This window comes from Beauveria bassiana, assembly GCF_000280675.1.
Source record: "Beauveria bassiana ARSEF 2860 unplaced genomic scaffold BBA_S00013, whole genome shotgun sequence".
Classification (NCBI taxonomy): Eukaryota; Fungi; Ascomycota; class Sordariomycetes; order Hypocreales; family Cordycipitaceae; genus Beauveria; species Beauveria bassiana.
This window is the reverse complement of record NW_007930848.1, coordinates 569,133-591,709: the sequence shown is the minus strand read 5'-3', so window position 1 is coordinate 591,709 and position 22,577 is coordinate 569,133. Positions and strand designations below refer to the sequence as shown.

The following is a 22,577-nucleotide window of genomic DNA, read 5'->3' as shown; positions in this document are numbered from 1 at the left end:
AGAGAGAGAGAGAAAGAGAGAGAGAGTAGAAGAGAGTAGAAGAGATTAGGCGGGAAAGCAACACCTACATGGAGTACATGAGCACGTTGAGCAGCATAAACGTCGTCAGACTGGCAACGGTAAACTTGATCCGCGCCGGCGTCACGAAGCGCATTGCCGCCTCTAACAGCGTCTTTGTCGTACTCTTTCTGGCCTTGCCTCGGCCGCCCGTCGCTATCCTCTCCTCGTCCATCCACAAGACCACCGCCGGCGCATAGATGAACGGGTAAATCTTCAGATGCACCGCCAGCCCGAGCACCACCCCGGCCAGCACCACCCTCTTGCGGGCGACTGCCCACAGCAGCGCCATTGTCAACACGCCGAGCAAGGCCTCTGCGCTGCCGCGCGTGCTCATGGTCGCGACCATGGGGTTCCAGAGCCACAGCGCCGCAAACGCCCCTGCTCTCTGCGATGCCGTCATGCGGCTATCTTGGGAGGACGACTGTGGTGATGGTCGGAGGCCACCACCGCCGCCGCCATCGCCGCGTAGAAGCCGGAGCGTGAGCCAGCCGGCGGCAAGATCGGCGAGCGCAAAGAGAAGCTTGCCGGAGTGGAAGAGCAAGGGGTGGATGGTGGTGGTGGCGGCGGTGGGGAGGAGCAGCCAGGCGAGCAGCGGCGTGTAGCGGTAGGTGGCGCGCGCGTAGGGCGAGGAGCCGAGGGAGACGGAGCGCGCGGCGTCGGTGAAGACGAGGTAGTCAATGTCGGTGTACTTGAGGGCCGAGTGGGCGTCTTGCCAGGCGCCGTAGAGGAGGAGAAGTAGGCGGAGGAGGGCGGCGAGAGTGAAGAGCGGGATGGGGTCGAAGAGCGCGTGCAGAGGGCGTAGACGACTGCTGCTACTGCTGCTGCTCGCGGCGGGAATGGCTGCTGGTTTTGCCATTTTCTGATTGTAGGTGCCGGTGTGAATTATATGAGTTTGCGGTATGCTCGGTATTGTTGATGAGGTGTTCAGTGGTGCTACAGATGCGACATCATTTGCCAGCCATGATATAATCCGAATGTATTGCTTCTGCTATTGTTGATGAATTTGCAATGATTCAATTGAAAAATTTGCCAATAAACGCCGTGTCGCTCGGGAAAAGTAAGATGAGATTTGGTGAATTGTCGTCGCGTGTCCAAACGCCGACAAGCTCCCCTTTTCAGAGCGCTTCACTTTGAGATGCAGATCCACACCAGCTCAACTTGGGTGAGCCCACCATAACTTTTCCCAGCTTGTTGGCAGCTCCACTCCAAGCCCAAGGTAGCTTTCAAGATCCTTCATCAATTCATCAGCGACAACCCGGTCTGATTGGCAATTTATCCTAATCTTTCTCGTATAAAGAAACTTGATAAATAGTACACATTATCATACAGCAGCATTTTCTCTGACATGTCAGCCGTCAAGCGCGATTACAATGGCCAAGCCAAGGTCGCGGCAGAGGCCCCACGAGGCCGTTTTCACGACATGTTTGAGGGATTCCGCGATGAGCTTGACCAGCACCACGATAGACGCGAGCGCCTCGTAAAGGTCTCGAGAGATGTAACAGCACAAAGCAAAAAGATGTCCGTTTTTTCCTACAGCCATCTGCAAGTCATGTCATCTTCTTTACTAACACCTCGCCCAGCATCTTTGCTCTACAAAGGTACACAACCAGCAAAAAGGAAGGACTCAACTCGTCTACCGCAGAATATTAACCAAGCCACGCAACAGGGTCAAGGAGCTTAACAAGGAGCTCCCGCCCAACATCCAAAAGGACATGGACACGCGCCTCGCCGAAATCGCCACGCTGCTCAGCTCCGTCGCGCCGGACCTGCAGTCCATCAACCGCTACCGCTACCAGTCGACGATGCGGTGCCTCGAGGAGCTCGTCGAGGCGCTCTCCTTTGCGCACTACCTGCGCCGCCAGACGCTCATCACGCTGTCCGAGGCGCAGGCGGCCGTGCCCGCGGCCGAGCTCGTCGGCCTCACCGAGTACGACTACATGTACGGCGTGTTTGACCTGTTTGGCGAGCTGATGCGCTTCGCGACGGTGACGACGGCGCAGACGGGCCGGCTGCTCGGTGGCGGAGACGGCGACGACGGCCACAGCCGCACGCTGCTCAGCGACATGCAGGAGCTGGGCTGCGCGTTTGAGATGATGCGCGATGTGCCGACGCGCGATTATCGCCAAAAGGTCGAGGCTATGCGGCAGAGCGTCAGAAAGGTCGAGAAGCTCGGGTATGGCCTCGTCGTGAGGGGCAGTGAGCGACCAAAGGGATGGGTGCCGGACATGAAGGAGGATGCGATTGATCACGGATCGCCATAGGCATGTATGATTTTTTTGTTTAGCATTAAAGTAACATTATGTAGGATAGGTAGCTACTGTTTGCATGACTACGTGTTGGTCATGCGTGCGTGCCAGCTGGCGGCGCGTCGCTCACAAACGGATAAGTCACTCTTCTTCTTATCTCTTCCGTGTACTTCGGGCCATCTTGCCTCCTTCTTCCTCCCTTCTGGCTCTCCTCTTCCTCCTTCCTGATCTTTACTTACTCATTTCCACCCGCAGTCGCCTGCCTTCCTTGCGCGCTGAGTTGCCTAGCCGCCGAAGCACGAAGCTGTCCCTCGCTGCAGCGCGCTGACGGCCAAGTCTCTTTTCAGAATGCCGCCCAAGAGAGCTCAGGCGGCCACCAACAAGCAAAAAGGCGAGAGCCTTGCGAGAAGAACAACCTTCTACGTCAACAACGAGTGGGAGGCGGGCAGCGAACCCGACGACTGTACTCATATTCGCGGGCAGATGTACGTAGAGTGCCTTGAGCCGCAGAGAATGACCCAGGACTGGCCTATTATCCTGGTACATGGCGACTATCACTCTAGTCAAGTTAGTTCTTCAATGCATTTGGGTTGATGACAGCACGCTGACCAACAGGTTTGGCTGACAAAACCCGACGGAGACCCGGGCTGGGCCTCGTACTTTGTGGGCAAGGGCTTTCGGGTCTATCTTGTCGATTTGCCAGGTACCGGCAAGTCGAATAACCTGACCAAGGAAGAAATCAAAGATGTAGAGATTCGAAGCATCAAGGGCTCCCAGATTGAGAGGGAATTCACCACCCCGGAAGTTTTCAACCACATAGCTGATCCCCGCTGGTCCACGGTCCAGAATCACAACAAATGGCCAGGGGTAAGTACAGAAATGTGCCTGTTGCCTGCACCGCCTACTAACTCGCCAAATTGTCTTAGACCGGCAGGAAGAACGATGGCAATTTCGACAGGTATTGCGCCTCTTTGACTTCGCTCTTCTTTACCGTCGAGCAGCGACAAACGCTAGCCCAGAATGCGCTTAGATGCCTCCTCAAGACAATCAAGAAAGCAGTACTCATCGGCGAGGGCACGGGGGCGACGGCTTCTTGGCTTGCGGCGGATGTTGTGCCAGAGTTTGTGGTTGGTGTCGTGGCTATCGAGCCGCCCGGCCCGCCCTTTTGTGACGCGACCGTAAGCCGAAACGGCAAGCGAAGGTTTGATACCTTTACAAAATTTAATCCGGATCGTCTCAAGTACGGCTTGTCTACCATCCCGCTGACATACGACCCACCCGTTCGCGCAGAGTTGGATCTACGAAAAGGGCCGACGGAGCTGCTTCCATCGTCAGATCCGAAACATTCGACCGGGCAGCATCCGTTGGACCTGGCTCTCTTTGTCCGTCAAGATAATGGCAAGGCGATGGTGCTCCAGTACTGCCCAGACAACATCCCGGCTGGGTTCATCTTCATAGAGAAGTTGACACATGGGGAGGGTACAATGCACGTTCGAAAGCTCGACAACTTGGCAAAGATGCGCCATGTGATTATTACCGGCGAAGCAAGCTCCCATTCCGAGTATGACGGTTCTACAATGCACTTTATGCAACAAGCCGGCCTCACTGTCGACTGTGGATTTCTGGAGAGATACCGAACATATGGCAATGGCCACCTGATGTTCTTGGAAGAGAATAGCGACGAGGTTGCCGCCCACATCATGCGTTGGATACAGAACAGGGCAGGCAAAGTGGACAAGCCAGTGATCGCTGCTGAGACAGATGTGGCTATCGTACCCGGGCCTACCGCACTGTTGTCCCGTCGGGCTATTGAATGTGACCAGCGGCACGTCAGATCACCGAAGAGGCACAAAAGCAGCACTACTGATCGTTCAAAACTGTCTTTGGTCTCAGCAGGCCATTCTGATGTAATCGATTTGACCGACGAGTTTGACTGCGGCATCGAATACTGCTCTAATGAGGCTCTGCACGCTGCCTATGACGAAGACTACACGTTGTCTTCTGCATCTGGCACGGTTTTCCGACACAGTGCGATGCTACCGCCGCCGCCGCCGTCCCAAGCCAGTCTCCCAAAAGCCTCTACACGAGCGGAAAATCCGCCTGTGGCCAATGTCGTCGAGCCGAATGCACGCGGGAGCTACCCTCAGAGGTCTGAGCTCTTCATGCCCCCCGCATCTACTATCCGAGACCCGACTTCCTTTGCTTTCTCAAGCCCGATTCCCGCGCAATTACATTCTCAACAGGTTCCTCTGGAAGAGACTGAGGCTGGTGGCGCTGGTAGGCAGACCTCACAGGGCCTTGAACCCAACCAAGCTGACTTTCATACGCCCCCAGAGTATCCAACTCGCAGCCCCTATTCTGCTTCCCCGCGAAACCACTCAGCTTGTGAAGCGATGCACGAACAACGAGGAGGCTCGAAACGGGACGAAGGTACCTACGTAGGCGAGTCGGCGCCAACAGGGCCTTCCAATAGCTTTGAAAACTCATACACGGAATATGAATTTGGCTTTTTCCCACCACAAGCCATGAGCCGAAATGGACGCCGAACCACGGGGCTGTTGGACTCTACTCGCATGCCCTTGATCCCCTTTCATCATGGCATAACACCGGACACAGCCTCCTGGCTGCAGAATCCCTGCTTTTGGTCAACACAGGGCGGGTGCTCTCCGGGTTCCTTTGCTCAAGCTCCGCGCTCCATGCCCAATTTTCAGCCACGCAACAACGCCTGTGCGTATGCCGAGGCCACGGGGGCTACCAATGATTGGGTCCGCAACAGCCAGACTTACGATCCTCATATTGACCTGTCATGTCAAAATGAGGATCATCTAGACATGAACGAATATGAAGTATAAGTGGAGATGCGATAATGATTGCAATGATTTTATGTTTATGAACAAGGACGCTTACGATTGGATTACTGAACTTTAAAATTTCGACTGGCTTTTTTTCTGAATAAGGGTTTATTTGAGACTCGAAACACGGTGCGAATGGGTGCAAGCCTGTAGCTACTCGGGCCCATACTATGATGGGCTCTTTTCGGTGGGAGTGGGACAGTGAGGATGCGCGTGTGCGCCCCGATCCCTGGTGAGGCCCTGAGCTTTTGGTCCACAGCATGCATATCTAGACTCAATTCAATAACTTGAAAAATACCTTTTCCGTCAACATTCGACCAGAGGCAAATTTGTGGCGACTCGTCCAGCGCAATTGCTACGTTCCATGAATGGTGTAAGTCATGATACGAGACACAATTGGTCACTTTGAAAGCAAGACCCGCTTTATCAGCTTAGTTACCGTGAATATCCCATCAAGAGCTGTTCATCGCCGACCAACGCGCACTCGTCGCCATGATTGCCCTTTCTATTCACCAAACATGTGCGCTGAGCAGCAAAACACTACCGACTCGACACGGCTCTTCCGCGACGAGGCGCGGCGCTGGCAGGCCGTGCAGGACCGCGACGCCGCCGCCGACGGCCTCTTTGTCTACGCCGTCAAGACCACCAAGATATACTGCCGCCCCATCTGCAAGGCGCGCCTCGCGCGCCGCGCCAACGTCTCCTTTTACGACACAGGCCGCGCCGCGCACGAGGCTGGCTTCCGCGCGTGCAAGCGGTGTCGGCCGGAGCTGGCGGGCGGCATGCCCGAGGAGCTGGCGGTGCGCAAGATTCGCGCCTTTGTGGACGGGTGGCGAGACGGCGGTGACGGTAACGCTGACGGTGACGGTGATGCAACAAACGCGGACAGAAATCTGCGGCAACGACGACAACGACTGAGCTTGAGTCAGATGGCTAGGCAGACGGGTCTTTCCAAGTGGCACTTTCACCGCGTGTTTAAGCGGTGCGTGGGCGTGACGCCGAGCGAGTTTCTGCGCAGCGGCGAAAAGGAGGCCGAGTCTTGGTCGCCGCCTACCAGCGGGACCGTGTCGCCGTGGACTGACGCGGATCTGGATCTTGTGCTTGGGGTGTTGCCTATGGACCAAGAGGACAAGAAGCAAGGCTGTCACGACACCACTGGCTTTGCCTTGTGTGGTGTGGAGTCTGCGCTGATGCCGTTGAGCGAAAACGGTCTTGGCTGGGATGACGCCAACTTGTCGTTTGATGATTTTCTCGTCTGGCCAGACTGGCCAGAAGAGGCTGCCAAATCAGCATGACAACAATTGATGTGGGAAAAAATCCCAAGTCTGATTACTTTGCTCAGTTTTGGCTACATTGAGCCATGTCTCCATCTCACAAACTACAAGCATCGGCACAAACGGCAGTGGCTGACGGAATCAAAAAAAGCCACCGGTTCCAATATTGCATATTCAAACAAGGGATGGTTTTTATCTCTTATTACGTCCACACCGTTTCTTGTCAGCTCGGACCCTGAGCGGCCAATGTGGTGCCGTCTTGAACTTTTGACGTGACCATGAGCTGACTAAAGGACGCACTCTGATTGGTCAATTCCATATCTATCAGCACCACCAAGGCCAGGCTAGAGCGGCGACTTTACAAGGGGACCGCAAGTGCTCCAGCCAACCGAATTTCGTTGCTTTTAGATGACATTGCAGGGTCAGCAATGGCATTGCAGTGATTGGCTGCGTGGAAGTCCGGGGGAGCTATTGGGAAAAGAATATATGGTAGAGCTTGCTCCCTTGTAGTGAGGCAAGTCCTTTTTTTTGCAAGAGCTGAGCATTCCTCGTCTTCATCCTACTTTTCGCCTGATAACCTTGATACCCCAATAACAAGTCTTTTTTTCTCAGCAGTCGGTTTAATTGCCCATAATCGATTTCCCCATAGCCTCACCACAAGGCACAAATCACTTACACACATCACAAAAACTCCCCCAACTTACACAAACGCCCCCCTTGACACAGCCAAAACATGGCGTTTGACAATGAAAACTCTCCTCTTCTCCCCCGCGAGCCCGCCGTTGAGCGGTACTCGCCCCTCTACGACGAGACCAAGACGATGCCCGAGGACTCTGGCGGTCTCTTTGACACGACCGACATCCTCCGCGACGTCATCATTGGCTTCGCCGACGGCCTCACGGTGCCCTTTGCGCTGACGGCCGGCCTCTCCAGCCTCGGCAGCAGCAAAATCGTCATCATGGGCGGCCTCGCCGAGCTCTTCTCGGGCATGATCTCCATGGGCCTCGGCGCCTACCTGGCCGCCGTCACGGAGCGCGACCACTACGCCTCTTGCGAAGCCCGCGAGCGCGACCAGGTCGACGCCGCGCCCGACGCGCGCCGCGCCGAGGTCTACGCCATTCTCGAAAAGTACGCCGTGTCGCGCGACGCCGCCCGGCCGCTCGTCGACGAGCTGTGCCGCCGCCGCGATACCTGGGCGCGCTTCATGGTGGATTTTTCGCTGCGCCTCGAGCGGCCCAACATTCACCGCGCCTGGATCTCGGGCGTCACCATGGGCCTCAGCTACCTCGTCGGTGGCCTCATCCCCATGATTCCGTACTTTGTCATGCCCCGCGTCGGCGACGCCCTCGTCGTGTCCATTGCCGTGACGGCCGTCATACTCTTAATCTTTGGCTATGTGAAGAATTACGTCGCTATCCGCAACCATCGCGCGGGACTGTCGGGCGCCATCCAGACGCTCATCATTGGCGTCCTGGCCGCGAGCACGAGCTACGTCATCATCAAGGCTCTGGATACGGATAGCGCAGGGTCGCTGGTGAAGATTCTCAAATAAATGGGGGAAGGGCATGTGTTGTGCTTTGTATAGGCTTGACTGAAACGTTCCAAGTCGAGCCGAAAATAAAGATTGACAGCTGGGATGGTTGCGTACATAGGATAGCTGCGTGCATAGGATGGCTGCGTGCATAGGATGGCGTTTTTTTTGGTTTCTTTACGATTTTGAGCGTTGCTTGTAAAACTCCCCTCCACAGATTGGAGGAATGAATGCCATTTTCATTTCACTACGAGTCATTTTTAATCGCCTGTTGTTTCTGAATGTGACACGAGTTTGCTTGTATTGTACGTATGGAGTTGCACGTGCGGAGTGACAGCGCCATGTCCAGCGAATGGCACATTCAACAGTGGATGAGTGCAGCGTGCATGTACAGTATATTTTATATACAAGACATATTATGAAACGCATTTGAATTTGGCGTCCGGCATGTTCTAGGGCAACTATCCGTCATTATGCACATCACCTCACGCACAACCCTGGACAACGAAAAGGCCTGTTTCAGACACATACTCGCTGTCCGTCTACACACAGGCCATGAACTCTTGATTCTCACCGTCGTTGCGCCTCGAAAACTTCGCTCGCCACCAGAGTCGGCAGGCACGGCATAACCATTGTCAAGAAACCAGTCAGCCTCTCAAGATGTGCCTCGCGGCCCGAGTCCTAAAAGTTCGATACCCCAGCATTGATATGAGCCTATTCGGGTCATCACACCTATGTTCTCAATGCAGGCCCTTGCCAATTCCACTTTTACGCACCACTAGGGCTTATTTCTCAGCTTCTTTTCGTCTCTTCGGGCAGTGGTAGTTCGAGCTACATGGATGTGTACGTTACTCCTCAGACCGGCCTGCGAAGAAGACCGACAAAAAAGTCTCAGCCTTACGTGTGGGGCGTGGGGGGTTTCGGCCGAATAGCGGCCTACTTTACAGGCTGATCGTCGCATCCATCAACGCAGCCCAGCTTTTACCAACTGTTGAGGCATATTGATTGCATATTAATTGAATTCTTCTCCTCATAGTATCGCTTTGTAAACTGCACCACGAGTACGTCTCTGCGCTATAGTACAAACTGCCTGATCCATGTCTGGAACAGAATCAGATCCGTACCCGGGGCTGGCGCGGCCCAGCCGCCATCGGCTCCAGCATTGACCCCAACGTCGTCACCGGCCGAGTCTCCCACCACCGCTTCTGCCGTCGCTGAATCCTATGCAGTGTTCCTTGTCCAATCTCTCTCCTATGGGATGCAAAAGTCGATCCAGCTGCCCAAGTAGTCCAGTCTGTTCCCTTGCGTCTCTTGTGACTTGTAGATTTCTTCAAACTCTGCAAAGTTGAGCTTGCCCCAGCCTCCTCGGGCCTCAGCCTGGATCTCGGCCAGGTTGAGGCGCTTCCACTCCCTGAGTGTTGCATTGGATGGCTCCGGCGTTGAACTCCGTTTCGTTTCCGGAGCCTCAGATACCGTAACGGACGGAGCTGCAGTGGCCGCCTCTGCTACGCTGTTGGGCCGAAATTGGGGTAGCGTAGGGTCACGATACTCTGTTACCGGTACCTCCATCGCCGCGACAGAATTTGCGGCCTTGTCTGCCGCTTCCAGCACCTCTTCAACGCTGGTGGCCGTCTGCAACTCAACTGCGTTACGAGGCTCTGACGGTTCTACCGAGTATCCGCTGTCCTTTAGCAATTCATCCAGGCTCTTCTCGCTGGCGGGCTTATCACTAGACGGCTGATCGCCGCCCGTCTTTTCTTTACCATCCTCGCCTTCTTCCTCCGTGTCTGCTTGCGAGGGATCAAACTCGTCAATGAGGTCTGCGTAAGCTGCGCGCTCAAGCCTAGTTTCAGCAGCCTGTACCGCAAGATCCTCTGCTGGCTTGAAGATGACGTCCAACAATTCATTGAATGCCTGCTGCGTCACTTGGTAAAGGATTTCCTTTCCAGCGTCGTTTTCTGCAAACCCATGTCTATAAGCAGGATCATCACGTCTGATTTGGAATGGAATGTCGTCAGAGCTGGTATCGGACTCGACCGATGCTGGTGCACCGTTTTGTCGCCTCTCTCGGCGTCTCTTCTCTCGCCTCTCTGCTTGCTCTGCCTTGGCAAGAATGTCTTCTCCGTCACTCCAGTCATCCGGAGCGGCACCACCCTCTTCCTGATCGAGGTAAAACTGTCGACGTCTCCACCGGTCATGAATTTTGCGCCTGGCCATATCACGCCGCTTCTTGTCCAACTTAGGAGCTTGTCTTCGACTGCGTTCAATAGCTCTTGCGCGTGCTTCGCTTTCCGTCGGTGGCCTGGCTTCGGCGCTGTTCGAGTTGGGACCTTGTTCATCCCCAGCAGTGCCCTCGTCTTCATCAGCAGAGTCTCGCTGCGCACTGTCTTCGTCGGCGCCATTATTGTTGCCAAGTAAAACATCCGAGAACTGTTCTAGATTGTTCGGCGGATCAAGCATAGTAAGCCAGTAGGTGCCGTCAGCATCGGCACCACTGGCTCGACGGGCTGTTCTCCAGTTCCCGTCACCATCATGACCAATAACCAGCCCGCGTCGTCGGGCTCTTCTGTCCGTTTCGCATGCAAAAAGACTCGTCAGTATATCTCTCCGCGTGGCAGTGTCGTTTTCGTTTTCGACAAAGGCAGCTTCCTTGTCCTTGTCCACTGCTACATGGCCGTCCGGATGATATGTTTTGCCTTCAAAGCGCATATTCGAGTCAGCCTGTGGGACTCTTTCCTCGCGTCCAAAAAGACTGCTGAGGGGCTGTCGGCCATTGACAAGGTGCTTTGCTTCTGTACTCGCGAGTAGTTGATTTTCGAGGCCGTCTAATATGTCTCTATGCATTTGCTTGTATAAAACATAGTAAGCTTTGAACATGCGCAAAAAGTCTCGGCGATTAACGTAACCATCTCCATCAATATCGTAGCCGTCAAATACAGTCTGCAGCTTATCTTTCCGTCGCCGGTAGGAGAGACCATGTAAGAATTCAGAAAAGCCAATGAGGTCATCATTGTTTGAATCGTAGAATGCAAACATGCGATCGTGTATCAGATTAGGTTCTGCATATGCGGAAGCACCTGTCGGTACAAGACATCGTTCAAAGGTCTTGCGGTCCATGGCGATGCAGAACTGATCCGGGTCATCTCTCCATTCCGTGTTGGCCATGAAGGTCCATTGCTCCCAGAATGCTTCCAACTCGGGTCTCTCGAAGCCAGTCTCCTTGGACAACCTTGCCATGATTCCTCTAGGCACGGCACGGCGACAAGATTCTGGATCACCAGTGTACCAGACCGGCTGCATTTGTTTGTGGCCAAATGGCGGGACCGGAATTCGAATCTTGTAGAAGATGTGCGTCTTGATGTGGACACCCTGAGATTCGCAGGTTTCACAGAGGTCAAAGTCTGCACAGTTTGCACAGCGGTAGCGAATGCCTCGGATAGGGACCATGCCGCAGGCATTACATTGGCATCCTCTATGGACGCACCCATTGCGGCGCGCGTTATCCTCTGATACGCGAAACAACAAGCCCACAATATTGTGGCCTGCTCTCTGAGGAGGTAGTTGACTCGGGTCGTTCCACCACTCGTCCTCATTATTCTCGTCGACGCCAGTCTCGCCCTCAGTTGAGGGCTGTGGTGGTGGCTGTGGCAATGCGGTATTCTCTGCATTTTCATCACCAGCGACATCCGAGGACGAACTGGAGACAGTTCCTGACCGCCGGGAGCGGCGGTGGTTTCGGCGCACCGCGTTGCTTCGGTGTAGCGACCCATCGGGCAGCTCAAGCACGAAATGCGGTGAGTTGCTGTGGTATGCATAGTAGCCTGCCGAGATGGCTGCTAAAGCGGAGACAATGACGATAGCCACCCGCGGCCTCGTGAGGCTCTCGGCAGAGGGTGTCGAAAACCACATGGCTACCTTGGCGTCATGTTATTCGTTGTGCTGGTTGACGCTTGAGCAAGGCTGCCCCTGGCTTGCCGCGCGGGTGGATGCTAAGATGGGTCGTTTCGAAGTTTCGATGTTTCGAAGTTTCGATTTGGATGTGATGCGTGGTCGATAGCTCTCTTTGACAAGCAATGTACTGTGATAGTAATACTCGACTTGTTGTGTCTGGTAGATGTTGAGGACAAGTCATGCAGAAGGAAGGCTGGTAAGCTCTTTTCTGTTTTGCAGCCATGGAGAGCTTGCAGGTCGTGGGTGGGTCTTGCGACGCCACCAAAAGCAGCGCATGGTTACTGGTAGCTTCCGATTTGCAGTACCAATGATCCGACCAGTCGACAGCTTCGACTGATCTTTTCCTTCCCCTCACCAGTTGACGACACTTGATTAAAATCCCCTGTCATGGCGCAACTACCCTCACCGAACGCGGGTGGGATGCCCTCGTCCTTTGACGATGACCTGTACGTGTTTCAATCGATGCCGTTTCCTGCGCCACCACTGCTCACGCGACGATGATACAGCGAATTACGCAACGAAAAGACGCTGCACAAGTTCTTTCGCAAGATCAAAGAAGAGCCTCTTGTGCCGCTCGGTACCTCTCCCCCGCTCATGTCCACCGCCGACGACTGCCAAATACGCTAACAAATTTGCCCGCCCTAGGCATGGGCCTGACCGTCTTCGCCTTTATCAACGCATACCGCGCCCTCCGCCGGGGCGACTCGAAGCAGGCCAACAAGATGTTTCGCGCGCGCGTCGCCGCGCAGGGCTTCACCGTCATCGCCATGGTCGCCGGCAGCATGTACTATAACCAGGACCGCGAGAAGAGCAAGGAGCTGCGCAAGCTCAAGGAGGAGACGACGGCCGAGGAGAAGCGCCAGAAATGGATCCGCGAGCTCGAGGCCCGTGATGATGAGGACAAGGCCATGCGCGCCATGCTCGAGAAAAAGGCCCTTGCGCAGTCGAGCGCGGCGGCCGGTCAAGAGGCTGACAAGGACCCGCAGGCCGGCGGCACGGGCGGTATCCTCGGCCGCATGGGGCTCTGGGGCCCGGCCGAAACAAAAGCTGCCGAGGAGCAGGCCGCCGCCGCCGCTGCCGGTGTTGCCAGTGAACCGACTATCGAGAAGAGAAGGGAGAACCCCAGAAGCTCATTGGGTGCTCTGGGAGAGGTGTATGGCTCAAAGAAGAAGGATGATGGTGAGTCCAAGAAATAAACGCCCTGTTTCGAAAAGCTTGTGGCTTGTATATATCTGGCGTTGTTGGAAAGCAGACGCTTTCCTTGTACGATACGAAGTAGCTTTGATGCTCACTACTACTCTCTCCACAAGCGATAGACCATGTTTCAAATATAAGCAGTTAAACAAGAGTTATCAGAGACTGTTCCGATCATGTCCTCGTGAAGGAGCCGAGTATATATTTCTCCTGCGTCTTGCTAGGACATGGAACCACCGCTCCGGTTATTTCCAATCAATCCCGCCATTTCCAACAACGCTCGGTCTTGGTCTTGACTACCAGTGCCCAGATTAATCTTGCGGCGCGCTTCGGCTTCCCGTTCCTCCCACGCCCATCTCTCCGCCTGCGCGGCGGCTTCCTTGTCGCCGCCGCAGCCCCATACCTCGAGCTTGTGAATCTGGAACCGATCCTGAAAGTTGGACTTTCGCACCGCGCTCGTGTGAAACGCACCGCCACGGGACGAATAATCGTGGTTGAAGACGCCAAACTCAAACGAGCCATCCAACAGAAGCGATACCGCGCCCAGTGAGAATGTGGCGCTGGTACGGCCTGATTTTGTTGGCTTGGGATGGGGACACCCAAAAGCCATGCAGGGCTGATTGGCGGGCGCCTTTGTAAATGTGACGTAGTCGGTGTTGATGGTTGACGCCCGAAAGACGTCGTGTACGGGCTCCAGTTGAAAGAGGACGGTCTCGGAGTCGCCGAAACAATTTTTGTGGGTGTGCTTCCACGGCTCCCGAACGTACAGGCCGAATGTGAGGCGCTCGCCTTTGCTGCCATTCGGATACCGCTTTAGAGGCAGAGACTCGGCAAAGTTGGTCTCCTGCCCACCTTCTGGCTCGTCTCCGATCCGACTTCCGCTGACGAGCAATATCGTAGGGGCAGCCCAGTTGAACACTTTGGACTCGAAGCTCCCGATGGAGAAGCCCGATTCGTTTCCAGAATACAACAGGCGGACACGGTGGAATAAGTCGGAGGCGGGCAAGAATGTGGATATTTGAGCCAAGAGATGACCATTCAAAATCTCGCCATTGTTGAGAACCAGCGGCTGAGCTAGCTTTGCGGGCTGATTCTCGAGTTTGGCCTCGTCGCCCTTGTGTTTGGAAAAATCGAGATTCTTGGAGAATAGAAAGTGATTGAAGAGGTTATTGAACCCGCTGAAAAGGTTTGGAGCAATGACGGGCAGAAGTCGCTTGAAGTCATGGTATCGAATGCCAGGGGTTGTTTCTACATCGGCAAAGGACGATAAAATGCTCTCTGCTGAGGATCGTAGGTGCTCCAGTTCGGTGCCTGTGACACGATCGGAATATTGCGCAAGACTGTCTTGTTCACCTAGAGGAGCAACGAGGAGTAGCAGCATCACGAGCTTGCGAAAGTTGTCCATTGGTATAATTGCGCCGTGTACCTCGGGTACACTGCCTTGTTTGACGGCATCGCCGATATCCAGAAGCTCAAACGCGGTAAGAACGAGGTCATCGTCGGCGTATTCGTCATCATCTTCTTGTCCGGGCTGGTCAACAGTGAAGCCCAGCGACTTGGTACCGGCCTGATCCGTATCATCACTTTGGATAGTTGGTGAGATGGGACTTGTCGTAGATGCTTTGCGGTCATAGACTGCCATGCTCTTGAAGAGCAGCTTGGTACGGTCGGTTGACCCGCGAGCAAGAACCCGTTTATATCGTTCAGTCATGATGACTACGACCATTATAAGATGCGGAAACTCGATAATTACTGGTGCTTCGGCCAGGAAGGGAAAGGCACCCACATACGACACCATCTGGAACAAAACTGGCGACGCGCCAAGAATGTCGGGTATCTCCAAGTAGCGAGCGATGGTGTCTTCCTTTAGGTACGAGACGTCTCCCTGGCGATCGGCCAGAGTCTTGAAAACATCCTTGAGCGAGTAAAACTCGAGAGAAGTGAAGCATTTCTCCTTGAAGCGCACTGCCTATGTTGTAAAGGTCAGTCGTGCAAGATGGAGGAGCCGGGTGCACTGCGCTACTCACCAGGTCCTGTAGCAGCTCTTCTTTGGAGCGATGCGTCGACTGCTCGTCCGATATGACCTGCCCCATCTTCCCAAGTCTCTTCCTGCGTGGCGCTTTGCAGGATTTGGTGCGTAATGTGTGAGATGACTTTTCTCCAATGAAGTTCAATAACAATACAAGTACTTGCAGTCCTGCTGCCCTTGGGGTACCTCGAGTTGTAGCAGGCAGCAATGCTAACCACATTCTCGGAGCTAGGGATGACTGCCGACGTCACTACCTAGGTACCTAGTGGGGCTTCGCCCGACAGCCATTCAGTCTGGTTCATGCAGGGCTGATTGATGGGCGCTAGTGAAGTATGTGTTTGGATTTGTATTTTATTTACGCTATTTAACGACTGAAAGATCCCTAATTAGTAAAGAGGGCAAAGGACGCCCACCGGGGTCAGCCTAAAACGAGCGGGGGCGGCTGCGTGCCTTTGTAAATGTTATGTGGTCGGTGTTGGTGCTTGACGCTGGGGGGGCAGCATATAATTACTAACTACCTAAGTAAACCTCGAGTCCAGAGCCGTCAGAGGTCAAGTACGGTGCACTATTAATTATAACTGCAGTTAGTTTCATAGTCTTCCTAAAAACAGGACAGTATTCACGAGACTGTTGCCAAGTCTCCTCGTGTTGGCAAAACGCCTTGCGTACCCGCTGCGGCTGAAGTCACAACCGCAGATCGTCGAGTGTTGTAATTTTACATTTTTGCCCTAAGCCTTATATCTGCGTCGGTTTTCCCTCTCTCTTGTAAAATCTTTCGTGTAAAAACGTGACTCTGTATTTCACCGCCTCCCAACACCTGCGACCAGGACAAGACAGCAAGAGTAGCTATGCAGCCATTGACTCTGTTATTGCCATGCCTTCTGGCCATGACATTACCAGGTGCGAGCGCAAAAAAGGGCGGCAGTAGCGGAGACGGGAACTCAAACAATGACTCTCCTAGCAGTGGTGGTGGTAGCGGCGGCAGCGGCGGCGGCGGCTCTTCATCAGACGACTCTTCCTCTGGCGGCTCTTCAACCGGCGACGAGGGTTGCGGGATACCCGCTATCCCACCAGTCTGGAAATGGGACCTGATCCCCTTTCACGCCACAAACAACACCGGAATGAAGGGCGTCGGCTTGGGCTACGGCGGGTCATTCTTCAAGGGTGAGGCGTCGCTAAAGTACGTCGTCACGGCAGGTCAAAGATGCCGTCCGGGCGACTTGCAAACAAGCCACATGCTCGGCTATGCCTGGATCGGCCCGCAGCCGTCGTATCCAGCTAGTCCAACCAACTCTATCATCATAGGGTTCAAAGCGTGGGAAACAGACAAGTCGCTTGACAACATTGGCGACTCGTACGCGTACATCAAAAAAGACCAATTCTGTCCCAAGAAACCAGATCTGTTTCGCGTCACGACGACGCACGGGTGGTCCAATTTCTCCACGCGCACTACGCAGGCTGCCGACTTTATGAACATGACCCTCGCAGAAAGTGCTGCCAACTCGGACCAGGCGCTGTTCAACGCAACAATGATGGACGAGCTCAACTTCAAGCCTACAGACGACGGGCTGTTGCTGATACTACCCAAACGGGCGTGCTCAGACTCCCGAGAACATACTTTTCGACTTCCAGATCAGTTGACCATGAATGGATCCTTCACCAACACGACGCTCAACTTGGCGCTGTCAGGACGAGGCAACGCAACAAGCTCCAGCATCCGCGACAACGAAATCACTGCCGAGTTTGAGATTACTTTTACGGGGGTGTTTGACGCTGCCAACTCGACACACAAAATCAGCGTGCAACCGCAGAGCCAGCCGCTAGTCACTTGGGTGCAGAGTTTTGGCTTGCGTGCGACGGCGTTGCGGTGGAGCAGCAGTTTTGTCTATATTGCAGCAGCTCTCTTGTTGTTGGTATGAATCAAACATGAAGAATCATGTGACCGGAAGATGTCAGCATAGCGACCATGGCCACCGGCCAGGAACAACGGAAAAGGCTGAGCCGCAAGCCTGCAAGCCCAGCTGCAACCGAACTTGGCCATGACGATGGACGTAGACTAGTCTTGGCGAGCCGCGAGATGCTTCCAAAAGGTCACAAGAGCTCATCGCGAGATGCGGCTAAAGGACTATTTATTCGCGAAATGGCTGGCATAGATGTCGGCGTTGAAATAGGACTTTGGGAGGTCAATGTCGATACAGCAGGGTTACAGTACCAGCCTCGACGCTGTCTATCTCGCTGACTCTCACACTCTATCAACCACAACAAAGCAACTCGTCTCGAGGATTCTGTGAATACCAGCGCCAACGTTGTCTGTCAACAGCTTTTGCATCGCAACTAGTTTATGTAAGACTATAAAGTTGAAACTAGACCTAATGCCTTAGCCCATAGTATTAAAGTCCTAATCAAAAATATATTATAAGTAAATATACACCCTATTTACAATTATAGAACTTCAAGCTTAATAGCTATTAGTCACTCCTGGGGTGAGTTGTGCGGCTTCTAGTGGCTTTCATATTGCCGATACAGTATAAGCTAGTTAACCTTAGGACTCGCACTCGTTAGATGCTCCCTTTTAGAACCGCGTCTGCCAGCTATTGTAACTAGATCAATAATATCAACTGCCTAATCCACCAATCAACAAAGTGGATTAAATTTTACATAATCGAAAATAATATTAATTGAGTTGAGTTGACGCCAGTAGTTAACTATGTCAACCCGACCACCGTTGAGTAACGTGCAACCTTGCGAGCTGATCACAGGTGATTTTATCATCTCCAGTAATTACATCAAGTCTGCTTGTCTTTTCAGCATTGACAGAGTTGTCCAATAAATAAAATCGCCTGTTAAACACGCTTGCGACACGCTTTACTCGTTTTGGTTATAGTGCGTCTATTCAAAGAAAAGAAAGCAATAGATTAGACTCTGGCTAACTTGTACCTACTACATGCCGTGGGTATCCCTGGGCACAACCACATCCGGATGACTCCCCGTGTCTGTTGGATGATAAAAAGATTTTCTACGGGCTCCTGAACCGCCCAGCTCCTCGAATAACGCTCCAGGGCAGATAGTCTCTCCATGTAGACCAAGGCCAGGTATGGACCATGGAAGCGGCATCTGCTCGCTCAGTCTCAACTCACCTCCATGGTGAGCCGCATCGGCGCCCAACAACACAATCTGAAGCGGGGTCGGTTATAACGCGGGCAAGTGCACCCATGTGCCAAAGCGCAGCGCCATTGACAAAATAGCTTTCGGTGCGCACATTGACCTTGATTTCCTCACTCCAAGCTTTTAGCTATGTTATGTGATCCGACGACCTCTTCTTCCGCTGTGGGGCCGGCGGGATCTGCCCCTTTCGGTAATTTTTCTTCGGCCCCTAATGTCGTAGCCCGACTCTCAAATCACGTCTTCGCCTGGCCCCCCCCCCTTCAGGCGAGGCGAACGTCTGTAATTACCTTACCAACAGCCGTCACTTACTTCCGCCCTGTGGGTGTCAGGCGCAGTGGGGGGGCTAGCTAATCCAAGGCTCAGATGCGACGAGCACAGAGATGTCGTGATGGCAAATCCTTCAGCTTCATGGTTGAGTTGACGGGTCGCCGCCTGGCGACAGCCTCTTATAAAAAGGGAAGCTCGCCTCAATTACCCTCAGGGCCCAATCTCCATTAGCCGTTTTTTTTTTTTTGAGCATCTTGCCGATTTTACTTCATCTTTTCCCGACACACAAGATGGCCGCCACCCAGTCTCCCACCCCGGCAGCACCACCTTCGGTCATCACCGTCACCGCCGCCGCGGCAGAGGACAACAACGATGATGATGATGATGCCAACTTTGAAATCACCGGGGCTTTTGCGCACATTGCGCGCTTCATTCCCTGGTTTCGCAAGCCCCGCCGCGTCCTGCTCTTCAAGATGGACGTCATGCTCGTGCTGTGGATGTTTGTCGCCGGCCTCATGAAGGAGATGGACCAGTCGGCCACCACGCAGGCCTACGTCTCCGGCATGCGCGAGAGCCTCGGCCTGTACGGCAACGAGCTCGTCATGTTCAACACCTTCTTCTCCATTGGCTACGCCCTCGGCCTCGTGCCGGGACAGCTCATCCAGACCCGGCTCCGACCGTCCATCTTTCTGCCCATCTGCGAGGTCTGCTGGGGGTTTTTCGTCCTGTTGTAAGTCCACTCCCTCCCTTTCTCCCTCCTCCGGGCTGCTTTTTCTTTTCCAAAAAAAACAAAAAAACAAAAAAAAAAGTCAAGACTAACGCCGTCGGTAAACTCTCTCAGCACGTACAAGGCAAAGAATGCGCAGACAATCTACGGCCTCCGCTTCGTCCTGGGCCTGCTCTCGGCCTCGTTCTGGCCCTCGGTCGTCGCGCTGCTCTTCAACTGGTACAAGCCGAGCGAGCTCGCCGTGCGCCTCGCCCTGTGCACGGCCTCGGACGTTGCCGGCGCCATGTTCCTCGGCGTGCTGCAGGCCGCGCTGCACCGCGACATGGACGGCGTGCACGGCCTGCGCGGCTGGCAGTGGCTCTTCATCATTGCCGGCGCCGCCACCGTCGGCCAGGGCCTCGTCGCCTTTGTCGCCATCCCGGACTCGCCCGCCACCACGCGCGCCCTCTACCTCACCTCTTCCGACAAGCGCCTCGCGCGGCGCCGCATGGCCAGCTTCGGCGCCCGCACCAGCACGCCCGTCGGCGCCGCCGTGCTGCGGAGGAAGCTGCGCCAGCTCAGCGCGCACCCCGTCACCTGGTTCTTTCTGCTCGCCTTTGCGCTGGCCGCGTGGGCGCACCGCGCCAACGCCTACTTTGTGCTGTACCTCGAGAGCATCAAGGACGCCGACGGCAACAGGGCGTACAGCGTCTTCCAGGTCAACGTGCTGCCGCTCGGCGGCTACGCGCTGCAGATTGTCGCCAACGTCGGCCTCAACGCGCTGTCGGACAGGAAGCACTGGCGCTGGCAGGTCAGCATCGGCAGCCTGGCGTGGTACGCCGTCATCCTCGCCGTGCTGTGCGCGTGGCCGCGCAACGACACGGTCATTCTGGCCTTTTACTTTCTCACGTACAGCACGTACGCCGGCTCCTCGTCGCTGATGGCGTGGATGGCTGAGCTGTTGAGGAAGGAGCCCGAGGCGCGGTCCATTATCGTCGCGCTGACCGTCACCATTGTCTACGTGGGCCACGCGACGATTCCGCTGCGGGCGTTTCGGGTCGCCGACGCGCCGCGGTATCCCATCGGCTTCCCCATGGTCACGGCCATGACGGTGGCGAGCATCCTGGTGCAGCTGGGGTTTTTGTGGTGGGATAGGAGCCACCCAGGCATCGCCGAGTACGGCTTTGACAAACCGGCGACCGGGAACATTGCCGGCTCCGACGAGGAGGCCACGGCGACCGTGGAGGAGATTAAGATGGGTGGTGACAAGGACCACAAGTAGGAACGGACGCCGGCAAAACTGGTGCTCGAAAGTACGCAGCCGGCAAGAGTGCTTCAGCTCAGCTGATTTGAAACCAGGAATGGCAACGTAGAGGTATACATAAGAGTCAAAATATCGCGAGATGCCAAACAACTTGGATGACGACCCTAGATTTCGAATAGTAAGCACGGGCTTCTCTGATAATGTGGTTTAAAATGAAAAGAAAAAAAAAAAAACAAAAAAACTAACCAAAAGTAAAAAAAAAAGAAAAAAAATCTTAGGAAGATAAACAAGATAATACTATGAACTTTAAGCTACATACTATTGTCTTACGGTCGTAGAGTGAGTGGGCTCCGTGTGTCGGCCCCCCCTCGACCGGCCGGTTGTCCCCGACCATCTGCCTCGGACGGTTTGCTCGAGGTCGTCGATCAGCCGCCGACTCAGAGATTATCAGCTCAGAATACCAGGATACACGAACCCAAGCGCTTCCAAATCCCGAATCTTGTGCCTCTCGCCCCCCAACCTCCTCGACGCCGCCTTGACGAGAGGCGTCTGCGCCCTCAGCCACCTCTTCTCATCCGCCCAAAACGGCGGCATTTTGCCCAGCCCTCCTCCTTCGCCTTCCAGCGCCTCGTCCCGCTCAGCCTCGCGGCTCAGCCTGTGCATCTCGTTGATGTAGTCTACATCTTCAAGGGGGCCCATGACATGCAGTGCGGCAGCAGCTCCCTTGGCCTTGACTAGTGCCGTCTCCCACGCCCTCATCTCTGCAGTCGGGGGCAGGACCAGGCGTCCGGCCCAGACGCGCGACACCCACGCCGCCTGGCCCTCGGCAAAGGGGAACGGCACAATGCGCTGCGGGAGCCCCAAAAAGGCCAGCGTCGGGTCGTCGATGCGGAAGACGTGCTGGTACAGGCCGTGCACGCACGCGCCGTCGCTCACCAGCACCGAGCCGAGACTCTGGAGGAAGGGAAAACTGTAGAGGTAGCCGGTGCAGAAGACGACTGCGTCGATATCCGTTTCGATCTCGCCGTTGGCGAAGCGGACGGAGCGACCCTTTGATATGAATTCAATAATCTCGGGCATCCCCTTTGCCCAGCACGGGGTCGGCTCCTCGAGCGCCGGCTTGGGACGGTGTTTTTCAGAGATTATAACCGGAAGCTTGGCTGACGTTGAGATTTGAGCGCTAATGTCGCTGCCTGATGCAGAGTGGCCGACGACAACCACCTTCTTGCCCGCAAACTCTTCCGGACGTCTGTATTGCTTCGCGTGCGACACGAGCCCCGGATGCGAGTGGTTAAAGGCCTCGAGGCCCGGGACGCACGGCGTAAACGCCTCGCTATAGTGCCCATTGGCGATGACGACGGCATCGTAATACGACGTTGACATCCCATCACACCCGACGCGGCATGTCTGAATCTCCCACACGTTGCGGCCTTGCCTTGCGACCTTTTGCACGGAGACGACCCGTGTCGACAGCTTAATCAGCTTGCCGAGCGGCTCAGCGTAGGCGTCGAGGTAGCGCTTGACGACCTCGTGGCGCGGAAACAGCGCCGAATCCGCTGGAAAGTCCAAATCTGTATAGTTCATCAAGGTATGCGGAATGTTGGTCTCCAGCAAGTCGTAGACGGGAGACACCCACCATCCGAAGTCCTTTGCGTTTGGCGTGTAGGCCCAGACGCCGCCGACGGTTGTATGCTGCTCAAACACGTCGACCGCTGAGAATCTCTTCTCCGCTAAGAGATATCCGATGCCCTTTTATTAGCCAGGCATTCAGATAGATAGATAGACTGGCGCGAGCGGGAGGGGAAACTCACTTGGCGGCGGCGAGGCCACAGGGACCGGCGCCGATGACGGCAACGCGGTCAATGTCTGCTGCGCGACATCTCTGTGCTGGCGACATGATGGGAATAACTACCGATCCATGGAAGACGGGTGACTACGTGACCCCGACTCGCTTATAATCGCGAGGTGTTGCCATCTCTTGATACCGAACTGCTGCTTGACTAATTCAGGACTAATAACATAAATCGCCGTCGTCGGG

At 54.8% G+C, this 22,577-nt stretch overlaps 11 protein-coding genes across 11 annotated transcripts in view; 7 read left to right on the top strand and 4 right to left on the bottom strand.

The window, feature by feature from the left end:
* The window catches only part of BBA_05301 (glycosyltransferase family 50), a gene marked incomplete at both ends in the record, with an annotated part of 1,692 nt that extends 776 nt beyond the window's left edge, over positions 1–916 (bottom strand). The window contains one exon of the mRNA XM_008600398.1: positions 69–916. Coding sequence (XP_008598620.1) covers positions 69–916 — 848 coding nt within the window. The remainder of the gene's footprint in view (positions 1–68) is intronic.
* A 489-nt stretch (positions 917–1,405) lies between these two features.
* On the top strand, positions 1,406–2,321 carry BBA_05300 (translin family protein; the record flags this gene model as incomplete). The annotated part of the gene is made up of 3 exons (XM_008600397.1): positions 1,406–1,578; positions 1,641–1,658; positions 1,727–2,321. The coding sequence occupies 3 exons, from the start codon at positions 1,406–1,408 to the stop codon at positions 2,319–2,321; spliced, it is 786 nt and encodes a 261-aa protein (XP_008598619.1).
* A 333-nt stretch (positions 2,322–2,654) lies between these two features.
* On the top strand, positions 2,655–5,158 carry BBA_05299 (putative lipoprotein; the record flags this gene model as incomplete). The annotated part of the gene is made up of 3 exons (XM_008600396.1): positions 2,655–2,873; positions 2,922–3,173; positions 3,233–5,158. The coding sequence occupies 3 exons, from the start codon at positions 2,655–2,657 to the stop codon at positions 5,156–5,158; spliced, it is 2,397 nt and encodes a 798-aa protein (XP_008598618.1).
* A 518-nt stretch (positions 5,159–5,676) lies between these two features.
* Positions 5,677–6,453, top strand: BBA_05298 (DNA repair and transcription factor Ada, putative; the record flags this gene model as incomplete). The annotated part of the gene is made up of 1 exon (XM_008600395.1): positions 5,677–6,453. The coding sequence occupies one exon, from the start codon at positions 5,677–5,679 to the stop codon at positions 6,451–6,453; it is 777 nt and encodes a 258-aa protein (XP_008598617.1).
* A 712-nt stretch (positions 6,454–7,165) lies between these two features.
* BBA_05297 (protein of unknown function DUF125, transmembrane) lies at positions 7,166–7,984 on the top strand (the record flags this gene model as incomplete). Its single annotated transcript, XM_008600394.1, has 1 exon — positions 7,166–7,984. The coding sequence occupies one exon, from the start codon at positions 7,166–7,168 to the stop codon at positions 7,982–7,984; it is 819 nt and encodes a 272-aa protein (XP_008598616.1).
* A 1,230-nt stretch (positions 7,985–9,214) lies between these two features.
* Positions 9,215–11,872, bottom strand: BBA_05296 (EF hand domain-containing protein; the record flags this gene model as incomplete). The annotated part of the gene is made up of 1 exon (XM_008600393.1): positions 9,215–11,872. One exon carries the CDS (start codon positions 11,870–11,872, stop codon positions 9,215–9,217), a length of 2,658 nt encoding a protein of 885 aa, XP_008598615.1.
* Positions 11,873–12,301: 429 nt separating this feature from the next.
* On the top strand, positions 12,302–13,110 carry BBA_05295 (mitochondrial hypoxia responsive domain-containing protein; the record flags this gene model as incomplete). Its single annotated transcript, XM_008600392.1, has 3 exons — positions 12,302–12,360; positions 12,421–12,491; positions 12,560–13,110. The coding sequence occupies 3 exons, from the start codon at positions 12,302–12,304 to the stop codon at positions 13,108–13,110; spliced, it is 681 nt and encodes a 226-aa protein (XP_008598614.1).
* A 218-nt stretch (positions 13,111–13,328) lies between these two features.
* On the bottom strand, positions 13,329–15,201 carry BBA_05294 (TLDc domain containing protein; the record flags this gene model as incomplete). Its single annotated transcript, XM_008600391.1, has 2 exons — positions 13,329–15,077; positions 15,136–15,201. 2 exons carry the CDS (start codon positions 15,199–15,201, stop codon positions 13,329–13,331), a joined length of 1,815 nt encoding a protein of 604 aa, XP_008598613.1.
* An 823-nt stretch (positions 15,202–16,024) lies between these two features.
* Positions 16,025–17,376, top strand: BBA_05293 (uncharacterized protein; the record flags this gene model as incomplete). Its single annotated transcript, XM_008600390.1, has 2 exons — positions 16,025–17,046; positions 17,094–17,376. The coding sequence occupies 2 exons, from the start codon at positions 16,025–16,027 to the stop codon at positions 17,374–17,376; spliced, it is 1,305 nt and encodes a 434-aa protein (XP_008598612.1).
* A 1,483-nt stretch (positions 17,377–18,859) lies between these two features.
* BBA_05292 (major facilitator superfamily transporter) lies at positions 18,860–20,557 on the top strand (the record flags this gene model as incomplete). Its single annotated transcript, XM_008600389.1, has 2 exons — positions 18,860–19,299; positions 19,411–20,557. 2 exons carry the CDS (start codon positions 18,860–18,862, stop codon positions 20,555–20,557), a joined length of 1,587 nt encoding a protein of 528 aa, XP_008598611.1.
* Positions 20,558–20,986: 429 nt separating this feature from the next.
* Positions 20,987–22,436, bottom strand: BBA_05291 (thiol-specific monooxygenase; the record flags this gene model as incomplete). The annotated part of the gene is made up of 2 exons (XM_008600388.1): positions 20,987–22,259; positions 22,351–22,436. The coding sequence occupies 2 exons, from the start codon at positions 22,434–22,436 to the stop codon at positions 20,987–20,989; spliced, it is 1,359 nt and encodes a 452-aa protein (XP_008598610.1).
* Positions 22,437–22,577: the final 141 nt, after the last annotated feature.